Source organism: Acanthisitta chloris, unplaced genomic scaffold (genome assembly GCF_000695815.1).
Source record: "Acanthisitta chloris isolate BGI_N310 unplaced genomic scaffold, ASM69581v1 scaffold4388, whole genome shotgun sequence".
Lineage (NCBI taxonomy): Eukaryota > Metazoa > Chordata > Aves > Passeriformes > Acanthisittidae > Acanthisitta > Acanthisitta chloris.
The window spans coordinates 168,194-190,765 of record NW_008686385.1 but is presented as its reverse complement, the minus strand read 5'-3'; the positions used below and the strand labels follow the sequence as shown (position 1 = coordinate 190,765).

At 35.5% G+C, this 22,572-nt stretch overlaps 1 protein-coding gene across 1 annotated transcript in view; it reads left to right on the top strand.

Annotated features, from left to right (window-relative positions):
* LOC103807365 (chromosome unknown open reading frame, human C8orf34) overlaps positions 1-22,572 on the top strand; it is a gene marked incomplete at its 3' end in the record, with an annotated part of 112,138 nt that overhangs the window by 48,232 nt on the left and 41,334 nt on the right. Inside the window, exon 7 of the mRNA XM_009080091.1 lies at positions 21,710-21,845. Within this exon, the coding sequence (XP_009078339.1) occupies positions 21,710-21,845 (136 nt within the window). The remainder of the gene's footprint in view (positions 1-21,709; positions 21,846-22,572) is intronic.

Sequence of the window (22,572 nt, the reverse complement as noted above, 5' to 3'; positions counted from 1 at the left end):
ACTGACATACTTTGTTTTCTTATAAGTAAGTTTTAGGTCAAATGAGTTTGAAGGACCTCCTTCTCTTTGGCAAGGCAAATTTTTCAGTGTGTATATAATGCTTTCTCTTTTCAGCCTTTAATCATACTTCTAGTTTATAGCACACCTGGTCCTTTGTTAGAATCATGTGGGGAAATTGAATTTTAAATGGTTCTAATCCTGACACTATTTTTCTGGTAAATTGTTTAAGGTGTGACTATTTTAGCTTCTGGATTTTTTTACAATTCGATTTGTTTATACAAAAGTCTATCTCAAATAATTGTCTGAGTAAGTTAAGTCTGTTGAAAGAAGGCAGTGTTCAGATAACTTGTGGTTTAAATGGAAAAAAAACCCCTAATGCTTCCTTTCATCTGATAAGGGGAAAAAAATTTTTTTTAACACATTATTTTGCAAAAGGAAATAGAACATTGAGATATAATCACCTGCTTTTTAAGGGGGTCTTGCTACAAAATATTAATAGAAGCTTTTGACCTGTGAATATGAAAGGCTTAAAAGTCTATATGGTAAAAGCCAGTGCTGAGAGATTTATTTTATATTTGTGTGAGTGATCACTTCCACATAGACGATTAGGGGGGAAAAAGCTACTACTCTTCAAACAAAACATCTGTTTCTAGAGGACTCACATTGCCCATCTTCCCTTTTCTGAGATCATATCTAATATGCTGAAATGACCATTGTAAACAGGTGTAAGCTTGCATAGATAATGCAACTGATAACCATCAATAGCTCAACTCAAACTTTGCTCTAGAGAATATTCACCTGAATCAGTGATGCAATTCAACTGTAATTCCTAGGAGATAAGAGCACAGAATGGAGAATAGCGTGAATTATTTTGTCGGGGCATGCCATATATTAACTGAAGTGAGTTGGAATGAGCAGAAAAAGAATGCAAGAGAAAAGAAAGGCATCATTATAGCTTAACAAGAAAAAAACCAAAAGTGAATTTATAGGGATTTCACTTGCAACAAAACTACACTTGCAGAAGAGCTTCACGGAGCAGCAACTTTGTGAGCTCTACCATCAGTAAGTGGGTTATCAAGCATATAGCTAAAAATGTTTTAAAAGTATGTGTAGACAGGGCATTTAATCAGAATTTTAGAGATATTAGACTTAGGGACCTGTTGCATGTGTCATTTGAGCTCCTTGTATGTATGCACTATAAGATAATATTTTAATACATAACATTTTTTCTTGTTGTCTGTGCCTGTTTCCAACCAAGCCCATCCTTCACTTGTCTCTCCAATTGCGTTGCATCATTGCATTCCATCTTTTTTTTTTCTTTTTTTCTTTTGTGCTGACTAGCAAGCATAATTTCAGTTCTGGTGCTTGGTGAAACAATGCTGGCAAGCATCCAGCAGAACAAAAAATGGTTAGTTATCCAATACTGGAACCTTTGAGAAGAATGTATTATGTAGAGGTGAAATATTCAGCAGATAGGATACACTTGTCCGTGTTCCTGTATTGTAGGCAGAGTAAGCTGCTAATCTTCAGGGCTTTTCCTAACTGTGGATAATTTTGAAGTTTTGGGACTTTTACAAGGAGGCCACATTGACTGGGTTTTCCATAGGAGTGTCAATAAGATGTCTGATAGCAATGAAGTTCTCATGACTTGCCACAAAATTCTGGGTTCCTGCTTTGCTGTCTGAAGTCTAAGAACTCCTTAGTGAAAGAGATACTTGATTGTCTTAACATGAGCAGGCATACTTTTATGTTCCTAACCCTTAGAAATGGATGAAACCATTTAACTTGATAATATTTTTTTAACATTCTTTCGAGAGGCACAAGAAATAAGGAAAAATGTAAGATTAAATTGCAAATATTTATTAATATTGTAAGAAACTGAAAACCAAATGCATTCTGGAAATTTTGAAACAGTTGAAGGTTTACTTCTCACAAGTGTCTTAACTTTTTCAGGGTGATGACTGGAGCAAATCTTCAGAATCATGTTCTATTGTTCAGAAAATACATGTCGCTTTTTTAATCGGAATTTCAGTGTATTTACACAAATGACCTCAAGTAATCTCCAGCAGAAGTCTGACAGAATGGTTTGGACTGCAAGAGACCTTAAAGATCATCTAGTTCCAACCCCTCTGTTATGGTCAGGGACGCCTTCCACTAGACCAGGTTGCTCAGAGCCCCATCCAACCTGGCCTTGAATACCTCCAGGGATATGGCATCCACAGCTCTGGACAACCTGTTCCAGTCTCTCTATCTAATCTAAACCTACTCTTTTCAAGCCAAGCCATTGCCCCTTGTCCTGTCACTACATGCCCTTGTAAATACTCTCTCTCCATCTTTGTTGTAGGTTCCCTTCAGGTACTGGAAAGATGCAATTAGGTCACCCCAAAGCCTTCTCTTTTCTCCACTGAACAATTCCAATTTTCTTAAATATGTTTTTGGGTCTTTTTCTTCTTTTGTTTTCCATGACTACAGGATTTTGCTCTGTTTTGTTACAAATGTAGGGTATTATAACTGAGAAGTTACCATGAGGGGGAATATTGCTGTAATAGTATAAATTTGAAGTTGAGAATTACAGTGTAAAAATGACTGTTGCAGCATTCTTGTAGTTTGTTGCCAATAAAAGGATATGGCATTTCCCATGACAGGTAGTTATATCTTTCTTCTGGGTTTCCCTCTCCCCTGAGGATGACAGAAACTGGCAGATTATTTTTAAATTGCAGTTTAGTTTTGAAATTGTGACATTTATAAATCATATGGCTATTTAGACATGCCTCAGAGAAAAAGCATGAATATTTAGTGGACTGAATAGCAGACCTTTTTTATTATTTTCTCGAAATGTTTGGTTCCAAATAAGGTATTTTTAAATTTGCTCTTTGTCTGAGGATGCACAATTCCCCTGCTGCAGGCTGCTGAAATTGACATTCTTGACAATTTCACAGCTACTATTAGCAGGGAAAATGACAAGAATGTTGATTTCACAGAGCAGCCACTGGGACTGGTGAGATCTGTGGCTCAGGGGCAGCCCCTCTGGGTTGTGCAATTACGGGCCTGGCCTACCCACTTCAGAATGGCTCAGAATACAGGCATGGTGTATGTCCAAATCTGCAGTTAGGAGACCAGGTTATAATGGCATTTTGACTTCAGTGTGCAGCATGTAAACCTGATCTTTGGTTAAAGCTAAACCTTCTGTAAACTGCAGATTCCCAGCTCCTTGGAAACTCCCAAGCCCAGCACTCTGAGAGCGGATGGTGACTGGTGCCAAGTAAGCTTTATCAGGCTTGTATGATAGCCAAAGGTAGGTCACACCCTCACTTTCTCTGAGGAAGACCTACCAAAATCATTTCTACTGAGTAGAAAAGCTGGAGTAAATCTGTGCTGGATTGGGTAAACGTATGGGAAACCTGGTACTTTTTTTGAATGAAATATGTATGAAATATGAAAAATGATGCAGTACTTTTGGATACAGCTGAAACATGGATGTCTGAGCATCAGTCATCCACTGTTAGGGCGAGGATGGTTATCACTAGAGTACATTTGGTGGCATTCAACTAGAAAAGATATCAGCATGAAACATGTTTGAAATACAGAGCAGGTAACACCAAAGTTATCTTTTCATTTTCAGCTCAGAATTGCTTTTCCTAAAAGAAGAAATGAGCATGTGGAATATTGTTGGTGATGATGAAACCACATTTCTGTTTTCAGTGGTTCAAAACAGTTGCTCAGTTCTGAAAAGTCTGTGTTCTTTCCACCTCTAGAGAGGCATTACGTAACTAACAGTATGGCAAATACTTCTGTCTGTGGTTTTACATATTTTAACAGGATGGGCTCTGAGCTATTGTCCTTTTGCATGCTCAGTTAACAAAATGAGCTGAAATTTAGAGAATAAATAGTGCTTGTACTCCCTAGGCATTATGTCATTTCTTCACAGCAATCTGCCCAATATCAAATGAATGAATCTTGGCTGTGAAATAGATAATGTTTTCTTGGTGTAATCAGGCTGCATGAAAAGGAAAACTGCCAGGATTTACAAAACCTTTTAATCATGGAATGGTTCTGTCACAATTCTGAAGGCAAGGCAAAACCACGTTTCTTTACTATTTGCCACAGCATAAAATTTCTGAGAGTTTGGAAGTTACACTTTGACTTGTGGTGGTGTATTATCACATTTATGCTGTATTTCAAGTCACCTCTATATGAAGATTAGTTATGATCATGATTATCAGTATTCAAGAGCATATAAGCACATTTGGTATTCCTTTAGGAATAGTTAAGTTTCATTTTGTTTGCTTCTTAGCCTCTCCTGATTCAAAAATTTTGTCAGCGTATTTCAGAACACTTTTGTTGCACCCTGCCATTCCAAGAATAGTCAAGAAAGTTTTTTCTTGTGTGTAACCAGGGTTACTTTTCTGACAGGTAAATTAACAGTTTTATTTGTCAGCTGGTATGTAATATCCCAGTGTCATTAACTCCCACTGAATATCTTTGAACAAATATCTTTACTTGAAAAGTTGCAGAGCCCAGCACTTGTTTGTTAACCAATAACTTGTGTAATAAAAATAGAAAATGCCTTTTTAAAAGTAAATGCTTGTTTTACATTAAAACGAAAACCAATTGAATTTATTAGAAAATTTGTTTCAAGGATATACCTCTCTTAAAGTTTTTCTGTGAATTTGCCTATGCAGTGTGATTAATTTTTAGTTAGCTAGTAACTAGGTTCAGTTTTGAGAAAGAAGACATCAGAGGAGTTTCTGTATAAATACTTCACCACTTCTGAAGAGGAATAAGTGGTTAGGATGTGAGCTATAACATTGCTTCTGAGGCTAAGGTAGTTCTCAGACACTATCTACTTAATCATTGCTTTGCCTTTCGCTCAATATTTAGTAAACCAACCACTTTTTTTCTGTTTTTGAAAAGGGGTGTTTATAGTAGTGTCAAGTTTATTTTTCTCCCTAGAAGGCTAAAAATAGGTGACTGGCCTAGTGACTAGGCTTGAGAAAAACTGTCTTTTCATTTTTTTGTGCATATAATTATGATTCTATGAAGGTGTTGGCAAAATATGAGATAGGAGGTACTAGTAGGGATGACTTACTTGGACTTTGATTAAAATTCTTTGCCAAAATATCTCGCATAAGGATAGTAAGGAGATAAAGTAGTCATAAAGTGAAAAATAAAGTGCTCTCATGGATTATAAGCTGCCCATCTGGTAAAATAATAATAATTAATAAATACATGATGCTTTTTAATACTTACTATTTTGGCAATCCAGTAGCGGTGAGCATCACTATTAGAAGGTTCTAGTTTAATGGGAGGTAGGTGATAAGTGAAATGATATGTACAACTTCACACTGAAATATCCAAGTTGGCCAAGACCAAAAAGAAGTGAAGAATTTTCTAAAAATTAACAACATGATATTAGATATCTTTTGTGGTTGACTGTATGGGAATGATTTGACCTATTGGTGTAATCTTCGGGCTACTAAATCAACATGAACGGTTGTGATGAGACATTTGCAGGCCCATAACAGCTGTGAACATAAGAGGAGCCAGGTACCTCTGACCCATGCTTTTAAGTCCAAATATAAAATTGTCTAGCTTCAATCCTTTCAAGTGTCTTTGAGTTTGCCCGGTGTGTATCCAGTGAGCTATTGTGGTTTGGCATAAAGCCTTTTGGTTCTAGGCACCTTCAGCTCAGAGCAGCAGATACAGCAGAAGGGAAGGACTTTGGAAAATGTGAGAGGGAAATGACTGGAGACAGAAGTTGAAGAGTTTCATCGATATTGGTTTAGAGAAGGAATGAAAATGTATAAATTGGTCCTTGTTTGGCTTCTGACTGACTTGCAGCAGGAGTTTGTTGTCTGAAGTTGTTGCCCTCAGCCATCTGCCTTGCCCTGCCCTGCGCCTTTAATAGATATGGAAGCCCTCAAGGCAGAGACATCTGATCTGCTTATAAATCATCTTATGGATCGCTGTTGTTTTCAGCCCAGTGCGTTAAGAAGACAGTTTCTGCCTAGGACAATGCAATTGTCTGTCAGAGGAGGGAAAGATACTTTTGCCTGGTAGCAACATCAGACAGGGCAAGGCTGTTGGAGACCTCATATATTTGATATTCAAGGACTAAAGCTTATAAAACTGCCAGCTACTGAAATCTGATAAAAAGAGAAATGTTTGCTTTATCCACTGTATATTTCAGTGGTGAAAATGTTCACAGTAACATGTTGCACATCTGTGAGCTTAGTGTGATGTAACCCAGTAGTGGTATCCCATGTACACCATTTTTCACCCTGTAAGTTTTCAGCTCCCAGTTTCCAGTCAGGCTAGTTTTGTGTGGCCTTGTATGATTTTGTAGGGTGTGCCTATCTGTCTTTGTGTTCTAGTCCTAGTAACTTTTAAATCTACTGACAAATTTCAACTAAATTTGACAGGTCTCTAATACATGAGATTTCCTCTAATTCCCTGAAAATTTGTATCTGGCCAGAAGACAATCTCATTAGTACCACCCTGAAGCTTCAGTACAAGGTAAAGAGTTACCATTGCATGTTGATAACTATTATGGCTCTGAATCAAGCAAAGCATCTGCTGACTTGCTGAGGCAATTTGAGACAAACTGTTTGAGTTAATGAAGTAGAGGATAAGAATGAACATTGGTGGAATTACCAGGGAGAGGTTGTTATAAGAAATATGGAGGGAAGCAGCTGACATTAGTGTGAAGGAATTATTGAGGTGTAACACAAATCCCTAAGAATTCAAGATTAGGTTTACTGCTTACAGAATAACTACTTGTATTTTTTTGTGTTTCTTTCCCTGGTGAAGCAGAAATTTAATTTTATTGTGTGTTACAAGGTGTGTCCTCTTACCATTGAACATAACAAGTGCAACACTGAATTTAAAAATTAGAAGATAAATGTAATTTTAAATTTTGCAAGCAGCAAATAATATGAGAAACAGTAAATAGCATGGCAAAATCCAAACTTACCTGTAAAGTTATCTGTTCTCACTTGAAAACAGAGTATTCAACTTATTTTAAAAGGTTGTTGCTTGGCCAGAAGACATTCTGAGTGTGTTCTGTTTTGTAAAATTAAATTGTAAAAAACTGTAATTGCTGAAAGCAAAAACAAAAAAAGGATGGAGGAAGAATAAACACAGAAAAAATAGAATAGAGTGAAGTAAGAAATAATTTATAACTAATAAGAAAAGGAGCAAATATGCAAATATGATTTTTCAGAATCACAACTCCTCTGATACTTGCAAGACTCAAAATTCGATTTGAAAAGCCTTGATAAAAATGAGAGGGAGATTAAGAATAAAAAAATAAATAAAACCACTTCAACACAGCTCTTCAGCCCACCTGCAATATCAAGTATCCCATTTTTCTGCTTTGCCATATTAAGAAATTATGGCACAGAACTTTCATCAGGTAAAATTATGAGTACTGCAATAAATGCTGGGACTGTCCTGCAAAGGATAGCTTCAAACAGTCCAAGTCAGATACCACTAGCAGTGCCAGTTTTTATGTGTATCTAGCTATTTTGAGCAGAACAAGAAGCTCATTAGCCATTGTTATGATTCCCAGGGTTGCTGTGGCACACAATGCCTTCAGTTTGCAAATTCGGTGCCACCTTAGACAGATCACTGTAGTAACTGCACTGCGCATGCTATCATCAAAAGTAGTGCTACTGCCAGTTTCTGTTCTTGCATTTTCTTTAATGGCCCAACATTCATGAAGATGTTGTTCTTTGTATGTGAATATACTGGCAGTAAGTATTATTACATCTAGGGAATTTTGACTAGTAATGTATCAATTATGCTGAAGGGGCTGAATGTAGCAAAGGCTATACTGCAAGGGAGGTGGTGGAGTGGAAGTCTATGGAGACCAAAAAGAATCTAGGATATGAGAAATTAAAACCCAGAACAATAATTGAGAAGAGAGGGTAATCATCAGTTTCTAACATCACAAAATAGGAATGCTGGAAAAGAAATAAAAAGTAGCCTAAAGGAGCATTTCAACTGAAGGAATGAACAGATGTCATCTGTTGTCGTAAAAATCTACCAGATCCTTTGCATAATTAGTGAGGACTGGAAGGGTGAGGAAGAAGCAAGTAGAAGAAGAATAAATACCAACTCTAGGGGAAAAAAAAGTATGGCAATGGGGAAAGAGGAAAGAAAGAGGAAATACGCTAGATTTAAATATAGGAATCCAAGTTATCTTAGATATTAAGTAATTTGAACTCTCTGGACTTAAAGTATGAGTAGACTGGAAGCTGTTGTATGTAATTCTGTATTTTGAGTCCTTCCCTTATTACACTTTTTTTTTCCACAGTCAGGAGTGTTGGTTTAATCCACATACCAAATTTTGGAGCAAATTTATCTTCTAACCTTTTCCTTTGGAGTTGTGAAAGTCTTGACAATTTCTGTATGTTTCTCTGTACTTACTTGCTTCTGCAATGATCTCAAGATAATATATAAAATTTTTGCATGAACAAAATGCAAGAGGTGTTAAAATAACTCCTAAAATTAATTTCTAATATCTCCTGAATGTTTCTTCAAATTGCAGCCTACATGATTTTGGTTTCATATTCCAAGGAAAATAAAAATGATATTTCAAGATGACACAGTATTGTTATTCTTTATGAAGATGCTTCCCAGTGGTATCTTCTCTTTTAATTTCAATAACAAGCCAAGACCCTGGTTTAATTTACTTGGTTTTATTTCATTAAACACTGAATTGAAACAAATGTTACGATGTGTTTTAAAATCAGCTCTTCTGTTTGCCTGTTTAAAACAGTCCATGTCCAAGCAAAAAACTTCAAAGAAGATATTGAAGAGTGGGTCTGAACTGAGGCAAAAATCAACCCAGCAAGAAGGAGAAAACCTTCAGAGAGATGAGCTCCTTGGCCCTGCTCATTGTGGGCCACACAAATGTTACTGCTAGTGTAAGGATGGGATGAGTTAGTCAGCTGACATGGGATACAAGCAGGTCTGCCTCTTCCAGTGACTGCAAATATAGTTTAGCTTAAACTGATTGTGAAACTGCTCCTTGAATCATCGCTGTCTTTGAACAATAAGCTGCACAGGGAACATCCTTAAAAGAGTTAAGCCCTAGCTTCACTGCAGTAAAATATGAGTTTGGCAAATGATGCATATAAAGGCAAGGTTTTGCTGTGAGGGATGTGATTGTAAGAGAGATGGTGAGTCACCTTTGGAAGAATATCTAAAAATGAGGATGGAAATGGTTAGCAAAATATTGAGATATTGAGCAGCTGAAAAAGAAATGAAAATTTAATAGGTCTTGTGTGTATGTATGTGATGTTAAATGCATAAAGTTTGTACATTCCTGAACTGAACAGCTGAGGTTCCAGTGTGCCTTTCTGACAGGAGGAGGAGTTTTGAACACAGGGGTTACATTTATTGACTTACTGTTTTGTGGGTAATCTTAATGTAGCCCAAAATTCTTCTCTGTAAAGAAATGGTGTATCTTTGAAGTATCCAATAATAAAGGAATAAATTAGAAATGAAAATAATTTTAGTCATTCCATTGTTTTTAATTCTCTTCAGAGAAAGTTTACAGTCCTGGGAATAATTAAATATAAATCAATATGCAAATACTAGGATTTTTCAGTTTTGATTTTTAACCATATGCAAAGAGAGACAAATCCAATTGTGTCTTCAAAAAGGTTTCTCCTGTTATTTTATTAAAACCAGAAGCTATAAAGAGGTTGTTTTCTTTCCAATATGATGAGAATAGAAACTTGAAAGGAAGTTGTAAATTAAACAATAAGAGCACAAAATTGTTCTTAAAAGCATAGTTCATAACGAAAAAAGTGATGGCCACATATTTGTCCTTTCCACCAAAGGTAAAGAGCATACTTTCTCTTTGTCCAAAACATTCCTACATTATTGCAGAATTTTTTAGTGTTATTGATCTTTCAATTTTCCTAGTTTTGAAACTATAGATGCTGACATTGAAGTACAAAAGTAATGTTTCATATAATCCTTTCTTAGTCTTCCTTGAAGTCTCTTCTGATGTATAATTTCAATTTTTTAAGATTGTTCAAAGTACTGCCCAGTAGGCTAGAAAAAGTAACAGTTGTATTATATAAAATTTTCATTTGTTTATGTAAATCAGTTTATGGTTTATGCAAAATGCAAATGAAGGATAACTTATTTTGTTCTCATATATAATCTTTTGCCTAGCTAAACTGAAAACATAAAGCTTTGAGATTGACAAGATAAGCCATACTTGCCATGTGCATGTTTTACAGTTTTTATGTAGAAACATTCCTCTTGTTGCATATAGATTTCTGAGCACCAGAAGGCAAATCAGGTGTTTTCATCCACAAAACATGATAGAGATGGGTGCACGTCCTGCATATACCTAACAGAGAACTTGCCATTCACTGTGGTAGTTCCATTATAGTACAAAGAAGTAACTGAATATATGTTTCCTTCTTCAGACTTAGAAGTCCTTATTTCTTTCCTGCACATAAAGAATACAGTAATTCCTAATTAAGGCTTGCTTTAATGGAATTGTTTCCTCTCACTCACCTGCCCCATCTCTAAAAGATTACTCTGGCTCATCAAAGGCAAATGCTTTTTCCTGACATATGGATTACTCTGATTTTTATTCAGGGTACTCAGAAGCTGGGTCAATCTTTGTAGTTTTTGCATATACAAAGGAACTTCATGTATCATTTAATTTCTGTTTCTGACTCCTGGTTAATTAGTTAGTGAGTTAATGTCTGTGGAGAGACAATACCTGAGAATGTCACGGATTTAATTATTCAATCACTATCACCTAACTGCAGAAGTACTCTAAGTAATGTTTGGGATAGAGGAGACTTGGCAAGGTGTCTGACAATAGTTTGCAGACCTGTTCTTCCATTTGGCTGTATGGGGATGTTATTAAATGTTTTTCATGCTTCCTTGGATGTCCTTAGAGGGAGAGAAAAATCTTGACATATTTGATCATTTCTGAGAAGAACTAATTTTCCCAATGTTTTTTCAGGAAATGGATTGCAACTGGGTTGTATCAGTCACAAATGATTAGGCTGAATTTATAATTGTGAGTTTTTTTAATGAATACATGCACAGTGATCTGATAAAAATAATCATTTTTTGGGGTGACATATACTCTAAATGTATGTCTAGTTACCAGAGACAAAATATTGTTAAGGTCTCACTGAGCAATATTTATTTTTTCAACTTGGAATATTAATTTTCTATTGATGTTCAAAAGCATTGGTGAAAAGGCTTGAATAATATTTTTGCTTAAGGAATCTAAACTCTTCTGCTAAAACTTCCAAATTCTATAAATGTAATAACTATATCACCAGTGCCTTGGGAATTCTCTTTCTGATAACCCATTCTTTAGAATTTTCTAGGATTATCTGGGTTTGGTTTCTTTAAATTAGGCATTATTTCTAACTTGTAAATGAGAAATAATTCAGCAGTAACTCACATTATTTTGAATCTTCACATACAGAAATGTTCCATGAGAAATAGAGCATTAATGAGATGGGAGACTTGCACTGGTGTGTTGGGAAGTTATGTTTCCTTGGGGTGCTTATTGAAATGGTTATGAGAAGGTCTAAAAACTAAGCTGCCCAGATGATAGGGAATAGTAAGAGTTTTTGACAGCTGGGAGAGCTTCTTACTCTGGACTGTTGTGATGTGCTCATCTGAAAAGGAGTTTTGATTGTACATAGATAATTGAAAATGTCATTTGGGAGCTGAAAAAAAATTGTTTCTGTGTACGTGCTGAAGCATGATCAGATGTTACAAACTGTTTCCTGTATTTTGGGAAACAGGGGTGTTAAATTTGGAAGAATGCAATTGAACTGCTTTGACATAATTTTGTGGGTGATCAAATGTATCTGTACATTAGTTTCAGGATAATATTTGCATCCATGATAAGGAAACTGATAAATTACTAAGTTTTGAAAATTACTTTGAGCACATTAATCACTTGTCTAATTTGTGATAACTTTCAAAGAAGCAAGACTTACCCACTAAGAATGCATTCACTTTAAAAAAAACTTCATTCAGCTGTATCATAATATCATAATTCATTTATTCATGTACATTACATATTCTAATACAGATGCAGGAAAGGTGATGATAAGGGAAGACACTGCATTGATAACCTGCTTCTTATGTTCAAGCTTATTTGCATGTTTGATCATATTAGATTTAATTTGATTGGCATTGCTCGGTTTGATAAGAAAAAAACCAGAAAGACAGTGATTACTTGGCAATTTTAGTACTTTTTTAAAAAATAGAAAATCATATCTTTAATGTAGTAACATATAGTAATAAGAATCATATTTTGGTAATATGTTAGAATATTCTGATATAATCTCAGGTTTGAAAATTTTTATTCTGTGTCTTCAGAGAAAGAAAATTACACTAAATTGTAAGGTCCTTAGAAGCAGTAATGGTGAGTTGCAGATGGGATATCATTACATTAATGCAAAAATTATGTCTTGCTTTTATTTCTGCTACTTTGATAAACATCTATTTTTTATCTTCTGGTGCTTTAGTCCCACATAAACATGTTCATATTCTGATTTGGTAGTCTTGCTCAAATACCTAGTACTTTGCCCCTTAGGGTGTGGCTCTGGGAGAAGGGCTGAGCCTAACTGAATATTACAGCCTGTTTTCGTTAAAGAGGGTGGTCCTTCTTCCTCCTCTGTTCCTTCATGCATTGCAGTATGCTCCTATTGTTTCCTTTAAATGAATTTTAATGCTTCTATGATCCCTCAGTGTGCCAGTGCAGCTCACCAAGCCACAGCGATAATAAAATATTTTTCATATGCACTCATCCCAGAATCAGATAAGAATCAAGCACTGATATCACTGGGAATGGCAGAAAGGGGTAAGAGCACAGAAAAGAATGGGACTTTCTCTATCCCTGGGAAGAAGCTATTGGATTACAGAACTGCATTCTTAGTGACTGCTGGTTAGCACCTGGGAGTTTGACCTCATTCATCCACCATCTGAACTAACAGTATTTCAGGGCCAGTGAGCTTTGCTAGTGTGCCTGAAGACTGAAAACCATGAATAACTTGGCCTTTTTGTGTTGACCTAATTTTCCTCTTGGTGCAATGCTACCTGTTTTATTTTGCCTTGAAATATATCTCCTCTGCTGTGTATTATTGAAGATACTTTCAATTTACACTTCTTAGGTGGGGGTTTTATTGTCTCTGTTCCTCCTGTTGATACAGTTTGCACTGTGATTTGGTCCTTATTTCATTTTCAGGTTTTATATCAGTGAGACTGCCTGCAGTCTAGGAAATTAGTACAGATGGTTCTTTTTGAGAAGGAAAATACACTGAATTAGTAATTTATCTTGTGCAATACAATGCTTTCTTTCCTGCTGCCTCCAGTATATGGCGATTGTGCTTCCTAACATTTTGCATTTCCTTCATCCTTGTTTTTTCACAACTGTTTGTCGAACATTTGTTATCTGATGTTGCATTGGCTACCCATTCTAGGATCTCTGCCTCCCTCTTAGTGGATGGAATTGCTTTGAATAGTTAGCCTGCAATTTTTATATTCCACAAAGGATGGCATACAGTGACTGCCAGGGGATGTGGTGTCCACTGCTGTGGGCTCCAAAGCTAAACATGTCTCAAGATCTATATGAGTTTCTCAGCTCTCATAATAAGGAGCTAAAACCCAAAAGAGAGAAACTTGCAATACTTTTTAGATTAATTTTCAGTCTGTGGAGTCATGGAAAATTCTACGTGAGTTCAGTGGAGTCATGATTAACCTTAGTATTTCTTGAGAAGCAGAATTGTCAGGTCACTCTTTCTGATCTGTTTAAAAGATGGCTTTATATTTCTGAAATGAGATTTTCTGGAGAAACATCATATCCAGAAGATAAAGTAGTGCTGAGTAAAAAGCAGATATCTCTCTCTAAGATAGCAGGCATGAGCTAACATTACATGAACTAACAGGCTGTAATGCCTGATTTATTATTTAGGCAATAATCTTGTCCTGCAATATTCAGTGCACAAGCATTGCAGCAAAACCCAAAAACTCATTTTCTCTTATACAAACCAAAAGCATGAGCAGACATAACCCAGTCGTGCATGGAACTCATAGGTTACACAAAACAATCTAACAGAATAAATGGCACTTATACAACATCCCCAACTGCTTTTCAGTAACCTAAACTTTCTTTAAAAAGCATTTACTTCTCTTTAGTAAAAACATTACTGGAAAACTGTGTGATATATTTGAAACTTTATCACCTGACTAATCTATTGTGTGTGTGGAATGGCTTTGACATACCTGTTAATTTATCTGCTTGACCCAAATGAAGAGATAAAATTATATTTTAAGATTTTGTTCTCCACTCTTTGAAAAGATGTCAGTGGTATAATTTAATCAATAAGTGAGGGAGAGCATGTACTGTCAGCTGTGATGCCATTGGTATGCTGATGGTATCCAGCTCAGTGTCTGCTTCTTGGAGTGTAGACAGTGCATTCTTCCAGATGTCCCAGTGTCTGGCCAAAATAGGGACAGTGATACAAAACAGATGATCTTGTCTCAGGACAAAGCAGGATTGATGCAAGCTGATAGAGGGATAGAGCCGGAAGAAATGGCAGTGCCTTCATTGTTGGATGCTGTATTATCCTTGTCTTTGATTCACAGTTAGCAGGGTTAACAAGGAGGGCAGTTGTCCCTTTGCAGAGAGGCAGAAGTTTGAAGAGCAATCCACGATGTTTCTTCTAGCTTTATATCTCAGATTTTTTGTGATTATCATAGAATTACTGACGTAATTCTATGTCAGTCAGGACTTTAATGCATCTAGAGATCACTGGGAACTTTCATATACAACATACAACATGCACACAGATTGTTTAAAGATTTCTTTGCTTTCTCCCTGCTTGCCCAAAGTGTCCAGTGTGACATCAGTCATATATGAGTCCCTAAATTAACTGGAACTTTGCTAACACAACTGCTTGGTCTGTAGCCAGGTGGATTTTGGGTATAGTGTTTGACTAAAGAGCAGTTTTTAAAATGGGAGGTGTGCTAGCTCATCAGTAGAAAATTTAAGCTGTATAAGCATCTAGATTCTTACTTAGTACATTTCTCTCTTCATGAAGAAAATTCTCTGAAGGACTAGTAAAGTGTTTGACTACATTTGGAATTTGATCATTTTAATTAAAAAAGAGAAGAAAGAAAACAGAAGATGGGGAAATAGAGATACTTGCACTGTAAGAACTCTTTATGTGTATAGGTTTATGAAAGAGCATACAGGTGCTCTAATAACTGGCACTCCAGAAATGCTTGTACTAACAATGTTTCAAAAGAAAACTGTTGGAAGGTTCAACGTTACTGGAAATGTTTGGCATAAGATTGTGATTTTTATGCTTTGCCTCAATTTTCATTTTAATAAAAGATGTATAAATTTCCACTGGCCATTTGACAAGCTAGCTAAGATTAATCCAGCCCAGGGGCTGGTAGAGTAAATTAGGTGAACACAAAGAAATATGAATGTGGCCCTCAGTGTAAAAACTGATTCATACAAAGCTAAACTGTTTAATATCTGGTCTGGTTGGCTGAAAATGCACCACAGTTGCTTTAGGTTTAGTGAGGTGTACTACTGAATTAATGAATTATTACTCAGCTCATTGTTGTAAAACTTCATATAAACAACATGCAAATTATCAATTTAATTCAAAATAGATTTAATGAAGAAAATATTTCTTTGTTTTTAAGGAACATCTGTACTACATTAAGCAATACACTTGAAAAATATTATGGCTGTCTCCCCTTTGTTAAAAAATAAACCCCCCAAACTGAAACCTTTCAAATATACATTCTTTTCTAATGCTTTGATATTTTTGTTATGATTGACAAGATGCTTACTAATTTTAAAATGGCTTTTTCCATTATTGTGACAAAGCTTTTATTTTTGTGGTTTTCTTTAAGAATGCAGAGTTGGACTGTGGTCTGAATTGCACTTTCAAATAAATATAGTGGTTGCATGTATGAATGACATCAGATTTGGAGCTGATTAGGAATATTTATCAAAATTTGCTTTTACTTTTAAAAGTTGTTTTATTTGAAGCTGAAGTGCAAAGGAATAAAAAATTTGCCAAGGCAAAACATGAAAAGAAATTCCTTTAGATGTTTTCTGAAGTCCAGAATTTCTGGTGGTTTTGTGTGTTTTCTCATTATGACCTTTTTGAGGTTCTGTCTTATTATTACAGTGCAAGTATATTGTACAATTATAGCAGTTGCAGTAATGCATTATAGAATGTGATATAACAAGTGAAATACTTTATTTTATTGGAAATTTAGAAGTAATTAATGTGCTCCAATCAATACTAGATTCCTGTTAATTCTTTAGGACTGAATGAAACCACTTAGTTGATAGTTTAGATCAGTAAGTTTGAAATCACTGTTGGTGTGAAGCAAAGTAGTTATATAGTCAGTTATTGTTGCTGAACTAGTGGGTGGCCAGTGGTTATTTGGTGATATTAGGTCATTTGTCATAGGATTACCAGTGGGGGATGATAAGAGGTTGTATGATGTGAGTTCTTTTCAACCATTATGGACTTTCTCATTTAAATAAAATGAGGCTGTAATGTTGCATTAAGTCAGTGGTTTGGGCAGTAGAGATACCCAAGTTTTGTGTTTTAAACTTCATCTGCCTAATTTGGAGCAAGGCTCTGAAGCCCCCACACTGCATTTTAGAGACACTCTCATCCCCTAAATCGATGCTGCATCAGTCTTGCCTGCAAGTTGTTTTCTACTATAAACAATTATCACACATAGCGGGAAAAGGAAGAATAAACAGAAGCCTTGTGGACTTGTGGTTGGCATAGTTGTCTAAGATTCTGAAGTGTGCCCTAAGGAAACTAGAACATCATCATCAGAACAGGTTACTTCCTATGTTAATTCCAATCCCAGTTTAAAATAGAAAAAGCGAGAAACTGAAGAAAGATTCCTCTCACTCTTGCTGACTAAAAGAACTCTAATCAATGATTCATTGTATGTTTGCATACCCACAAATAATGCTGCTTTCTCTAATCCCATGTTGGCTATGTGGTGTTTTTTTCTGTGGAGTGGGATTTTGCTAAATTGGCTCTGACAAATGATTCTGCTAGAGGGAGACTTTGCACCACCATGTTTCAATTGGTTTTGCATTCATCCATCAGTGGAAGCACAAACGTTTAGGGAATTGATTGTCAACTTGAGATGCTTCTCAAGTAAGATGTCTTCAGAACACTGTGCTCAGAAATACCTCTAAGGAGTGAAGGTCTCTTGCTGGAATTATTTAGAATGATATTTGCATCAAAGGTCTCTGGCATGGGTCTAAACTAGGCCAAATTCCATTTTTTGAAGATGTTAATAGGAAGGCATATTAGACATATGTACCAGACTAACAGGATTGTCTACTCTTTGACATTGAAGAAACAAAATAAGATGTCCTGTAGCTAGTGTACTGCAGAAGATAACTCCAGTTTTGCATCTGTTGAAGCAAGTGTTTAAAATATAATTTTCAGTAGTGATGTTCAATGTTAATGGTTCTTTCTTGTCTGGAAGCCTAATTCCTGCTTGTACAAACATTTCTTTTGGAATTCATGTGGGCTTTTAACTGACATAGAACATTGGACAAGAATATAAATCAGAATTCGTTATGAGTATGAATCTTTTTACTCTCACATTAAAATATTTAATGCTTTTCTTAGCATAAGACAGAACAAACAAACTGAGCTTTCATAGGCTTTTCCCAGCTTTGCACCTTATAATTCTTATAGTATTCCTGGGAAATTACTACACATTTTATAATGGAGGAAGGAGACAAAAGTGGCTGGATCATATAAAACAATGTAACACATGATCTGATTACATGACACTTCTGTGCAACTAAACCTTCACTGTATTTCTTAGGAGTTTTGCATCAGAAGAGCTTTGTCCTTAAAATGAATGGTGTGTGAGCCTTGTAGATGTTTGTAAGTTGGTTCCACACCTAGTCATCCCAACACATTAAGTAGTCTTGCACAGTTTCCAGAACACTTGGTACTAGTGTCCTTTTCCCTCTCCCCATCCCTTCCTTCCCAAAACAGAAAGAAGTAAATAATTAGGGACAATGTCCTATTTAAAAGCATCACCTTGTTATTGGGCTATAGTTGAAATAGATACCTTTTTTCTCTCTTCTGTTTTTGATGAAAATTGCCTGTAAAAAATCACAGAGAATTAAGCTTAGTGCAGCATTATTATTAATATAGAAAGCATCTGGTTCTATGCTGTGCAATATTGTGCTTTATCTCACTTTATAATATTTTTGTGTATTGTTGTTATGGCAATGCATGTAGATTGCAGCTGTGTGAATTTATTTTGGTGAATTGCTGATTTGAGAAAAATGGGGGGTTTTGTTTGGTTTGTAGGTAGGTTTTTTTAATGACATGGAATATAGTCAGTGGAAATTGCTATAGGGCCAAGGCTGATCTTCACATACTCTGTTCATTTAGGGAATAGCAGGGAATGAATATGAAATCAAAGAAATATGGTGCACAGTCATGCTTTAATGTAACAAACTTTTATTATAAGTGAGATTGTTTCATTTATGTGAACTTCCCACCTATCAATGTAGAAAGGTAGGTAATAATTTTCTAAGGTTTTGAGAAGTTTCACAGTATTCTTATCTTCCATGACATAAGCAGTCACCAGCTTGGCTTTTCTTTCTCTCTTTTCTTGGTGAATGACCTCATTGCTGCTCAATAAAATCACTGAACCACTCAGCTGTATCATCACTAGTTGGTCTTGCAAAGAATACAAAGAAAGAGAAAAGATTCAGTGTCCAGACCCTGTAACTGAATTGACTTCTCAATGAAATCTCTTTTTGCTAAGCCTGTTTTTTTCTGATGTTACATAGAAACATCTAAACCTTTGGAAGCTTTTTTATTTTATTCTTAAAATATATTATTGCACTAATTGCTTATATTTGTTTTTAAAACATACTTATTTGTGATTGATTCTTGTTCTGCAAAGCACACATGAGTTATTGAACACTGTATACACACACACAGAGTTTAGTACTAAAATTGCTGTATGATTTATTGAGTTTTGTTACTGGGTTTTGTTTGTTGTTGTTTAGGTTATGTTTTGGTTTATTTTGTTTTGTTTTAATTAAGGGTCTTGGATAATGAATATGGCCAATCAGGACGATTGGAAGATTGCCAGATGGCCTATAAACTTGCTCACAACTCAAAAATCCCCATCTAAAGTTATGGGTATTTCAAACCAGGCAGATTCTGAAAGCCCAGTTGCTTTAGTGAGAAGAAAGTGCAATATCTGCACTGTAAATTTGAGGCATCCAGAAGAAATAGAAATCATTCAATACTGATGCAGAGGTGCAGTAATCAAAGTTAAATAAAATGCTGCAGTTATTCTTTGTATTTGGTAGATGGGGTTGTACCTCTTTGTCCAGTTTTAATATTAAAAGCTTTTTGTATCTTGCCATGAACAAATTTTATCCAATGCTGAATTAGATCAATGAAAATTCCACAAGAAAAAATAACAGTTGTAAATGATGTAGGGGGTTTGTTTTGATTTGTTTTTTTAAATCTGCATTTTAGTATGCACATTACTGCTATTGGTCTAACAGCATGTGACAATAAATCAATATTGCATACAATTTTGCCTCCTTGTCTGTTAGCTGCAACTACAGGCAATTCTTGAATCCACATTTCTTGCACAGTTTCACTTAATTTCCTCTTCAGAGAAAAATGCTGGTAGTTGACTAAAAATGAAAAAAAAAAGCATGGCTTTGATATATGTATATAAAAGGTATGATAGAGGGCAGCTTATGTCATTGCTCTACTAAGACAGTCATCAGAAAGCCAAAAGTTAATCAAGCAGAGAACAGTTGAAAACCTCATTTAAAGAAATCATGTATATTGAGGGGAAGAAAAACCTGAGGCATATGCTTCAATTTCTCTTAAACTGTAATCCATCCAGTGGCTTACATCTGTTAAAAATATGGAACTTTTCACACCTCTTTAAAGCACAATTAAACTGTGTTTATTTTAATACATAATGTGTTCCGACTATGTAATACCTTTTCTGAAATGACTTGTAGATGGTTGATTTCATAGCTCTTTATCATATAACCTTCCAAGTCCTTTGAATTAGTTTGTGTATTAACCGTAGATGAAATTTAAAGAAAAGGTGTTGAAATAGCATAAAACGATGCCAGAAACTTCATTGTCGTTGTCAATTTATATCAAGGCAACAAGTTGGCCAGGGGAGGGAAGGGAGGGGTAGGAGAGTTTTCTTAAGCAGTAAAGTAAAATATTACAGAGAAGAAAATGAAGCTCGAGGACTTTAGTCACAAGTACTTTTAAGTTTAGCCTAGCTGTTATTGCATGTTGCTTATTAAAACGGGTGTCTCCCAATAAGAGTGTTGTTAACTTGGCATGATCCCGACAATCTAACTATATTGCCCTGAGTTTAAAGCACAGTGGTAAGAGTAGTGTCTGTGAACTATAGAGCACAGCCAGAAATATTTCAGGTAATGATTTGGGGGTTGCCTCTCATTCTTTTATTTCTGAAAAGGAGCCTGGTACCACACTCTGTGTATATAATGACTACTTGTATATTTTAAATTCTAATTGAACATTACCTCTTTTGATTTTAACTTTCTTTATGATGTTTCCTCATCTGATGTTGGGTTTTAAAATCTGCCTTTTTTGCACTTTTTGCTTCACTCAAATGCTTTAAAATCAGTTTCCTTTTATAAATATATATATATGAAAATACACATGTATACGTTATCTGAAAGACATTTAACTAGAATATTGCATACTTTATATCATAAGCCACATGCATCAGTCACTAGATAGAATGGTTGGTGGTCATTTAATAGCTGTTAGTCAGCGTTTTTCTTCTTTACCTTTCAGCTAGTGCCTCATCAAGTTATAAACAACTGAAAATTGTGCTTTATGGATACATTAGGTGTACAGAACTTGCCTATTTTGTGTTAGCAAGAAAATATACAGGTTATCTTTAAAGAATGCCCTGACCATAATCCAAGAGAATTCACTTACAGACTAATGGAGCTACACTGTTCTGGTGTGATCTTGGGAAAAAAAGGATCTCTGAAAGCCTCAGCTGTCTACCCACAAAAATAGGAATGATTTTACAGTAGTAGAAAATCCAGTTATTGTTATGAGTTGCCCATACTACAGTAATAGGGTGAATTTAAGTATGCACATTATGGTCTATTTCGATGTGATATATGTGTTCATTTCACATTTTCTGGGTTTAGTAGAGCATTTTTATTTTAGCAATATTTTTCTTTGCTAAGTGAATAGGCAGTGGAATACACAACAGAGGAGGACCATACACTCAAAAAATTATTTTTCTCTTCAATATATCCTATGTCAAATGGCACTATTAGACAGCATCTCTCAATGACAAGTTTTTTGAAAATGAATCAAAGGAAAAATATGCAGCACTGTTGGAAGTGGAAATGATACTGTATATTTTTCAAGGAACCCCTTCTAATAGGATGATAATATATAAAAATAAAAATACCCTCAAATATCTTTTCCTATTAATATGAGAATAACTGTTCATGCTTTCTTCCTGATTTTTAACCAGTTCCATTTTTTGTGATTCTACAGGTGGAGCTCCATTATTGCTAGAAAATTTAATCGTTTGTTCATCCCATTGTTCTGTCTTGTTGCAGAGGATCTTGATGATCTCAGAATGGAAGGAGTAACAAGTGTGATGTCTTCTGGGAGCAAATTCAATCAAACTCGAAGTGCTCATACGGCTGAGCCTCAAGCAAAGGTCACATTGAATATCTGTGCAAGATGTGCCAGGTAAAAAGCAAAACAAAACCAGGTCATGCTAACTAACACATTCTTTTCCCCTACTTTTCATCTATGGATTGTGCTTATGGGCCAGGTGATGACCTCTCCTGTTCTAAAGAAAAAATAATTACTTAGCTACTGGCTACCCTATGACCTCTGGCCATTTGAATTGTGCAACTTATGTTTATGCTTGATATGTTGCATCAACAATGAATCAAAGAACATAGTTAGTCTTAGGCCTTACTTCACAGCTTGAAACTGTTTTAAGCCTTTCTGTCTCTGAATTTCATTAGTTATTTGAGCTTCTGTGGTTTTTCAGGGGATGAATCAGCGAATTTAAAGGTTCAAATCCAATTTGAAAAGCACCTGTATAAATGGAGATTTAGTTGCACAGGTGCAGTTCAGGATTTCAAATACTTGCTTCTTAGCACTTTATAATCTCATCCTGTTTCACCTCTGAGAAATAATTTAATCAGGTTGAACCCCTTTTGATTTTGACAGCTGGAAATAATTCTTGCATTTACAGTATGAGGGCCAAATAAACAGGTTGGTATTCCTGTAGCCTAGTCAACTTGAGAATGAAACACTAACAGAAACCCCTTAAATTTCCTGGATGAATTCTTCTATGTAGACAAAAGCTCATTTGGAGAAAGGATTTAAGCCTGTTTAAATGACAAAACTAGCCTTCTCACCCTTCTGTTAATGGTTCAGATTAGCAAGAACAATACAGAGGCAT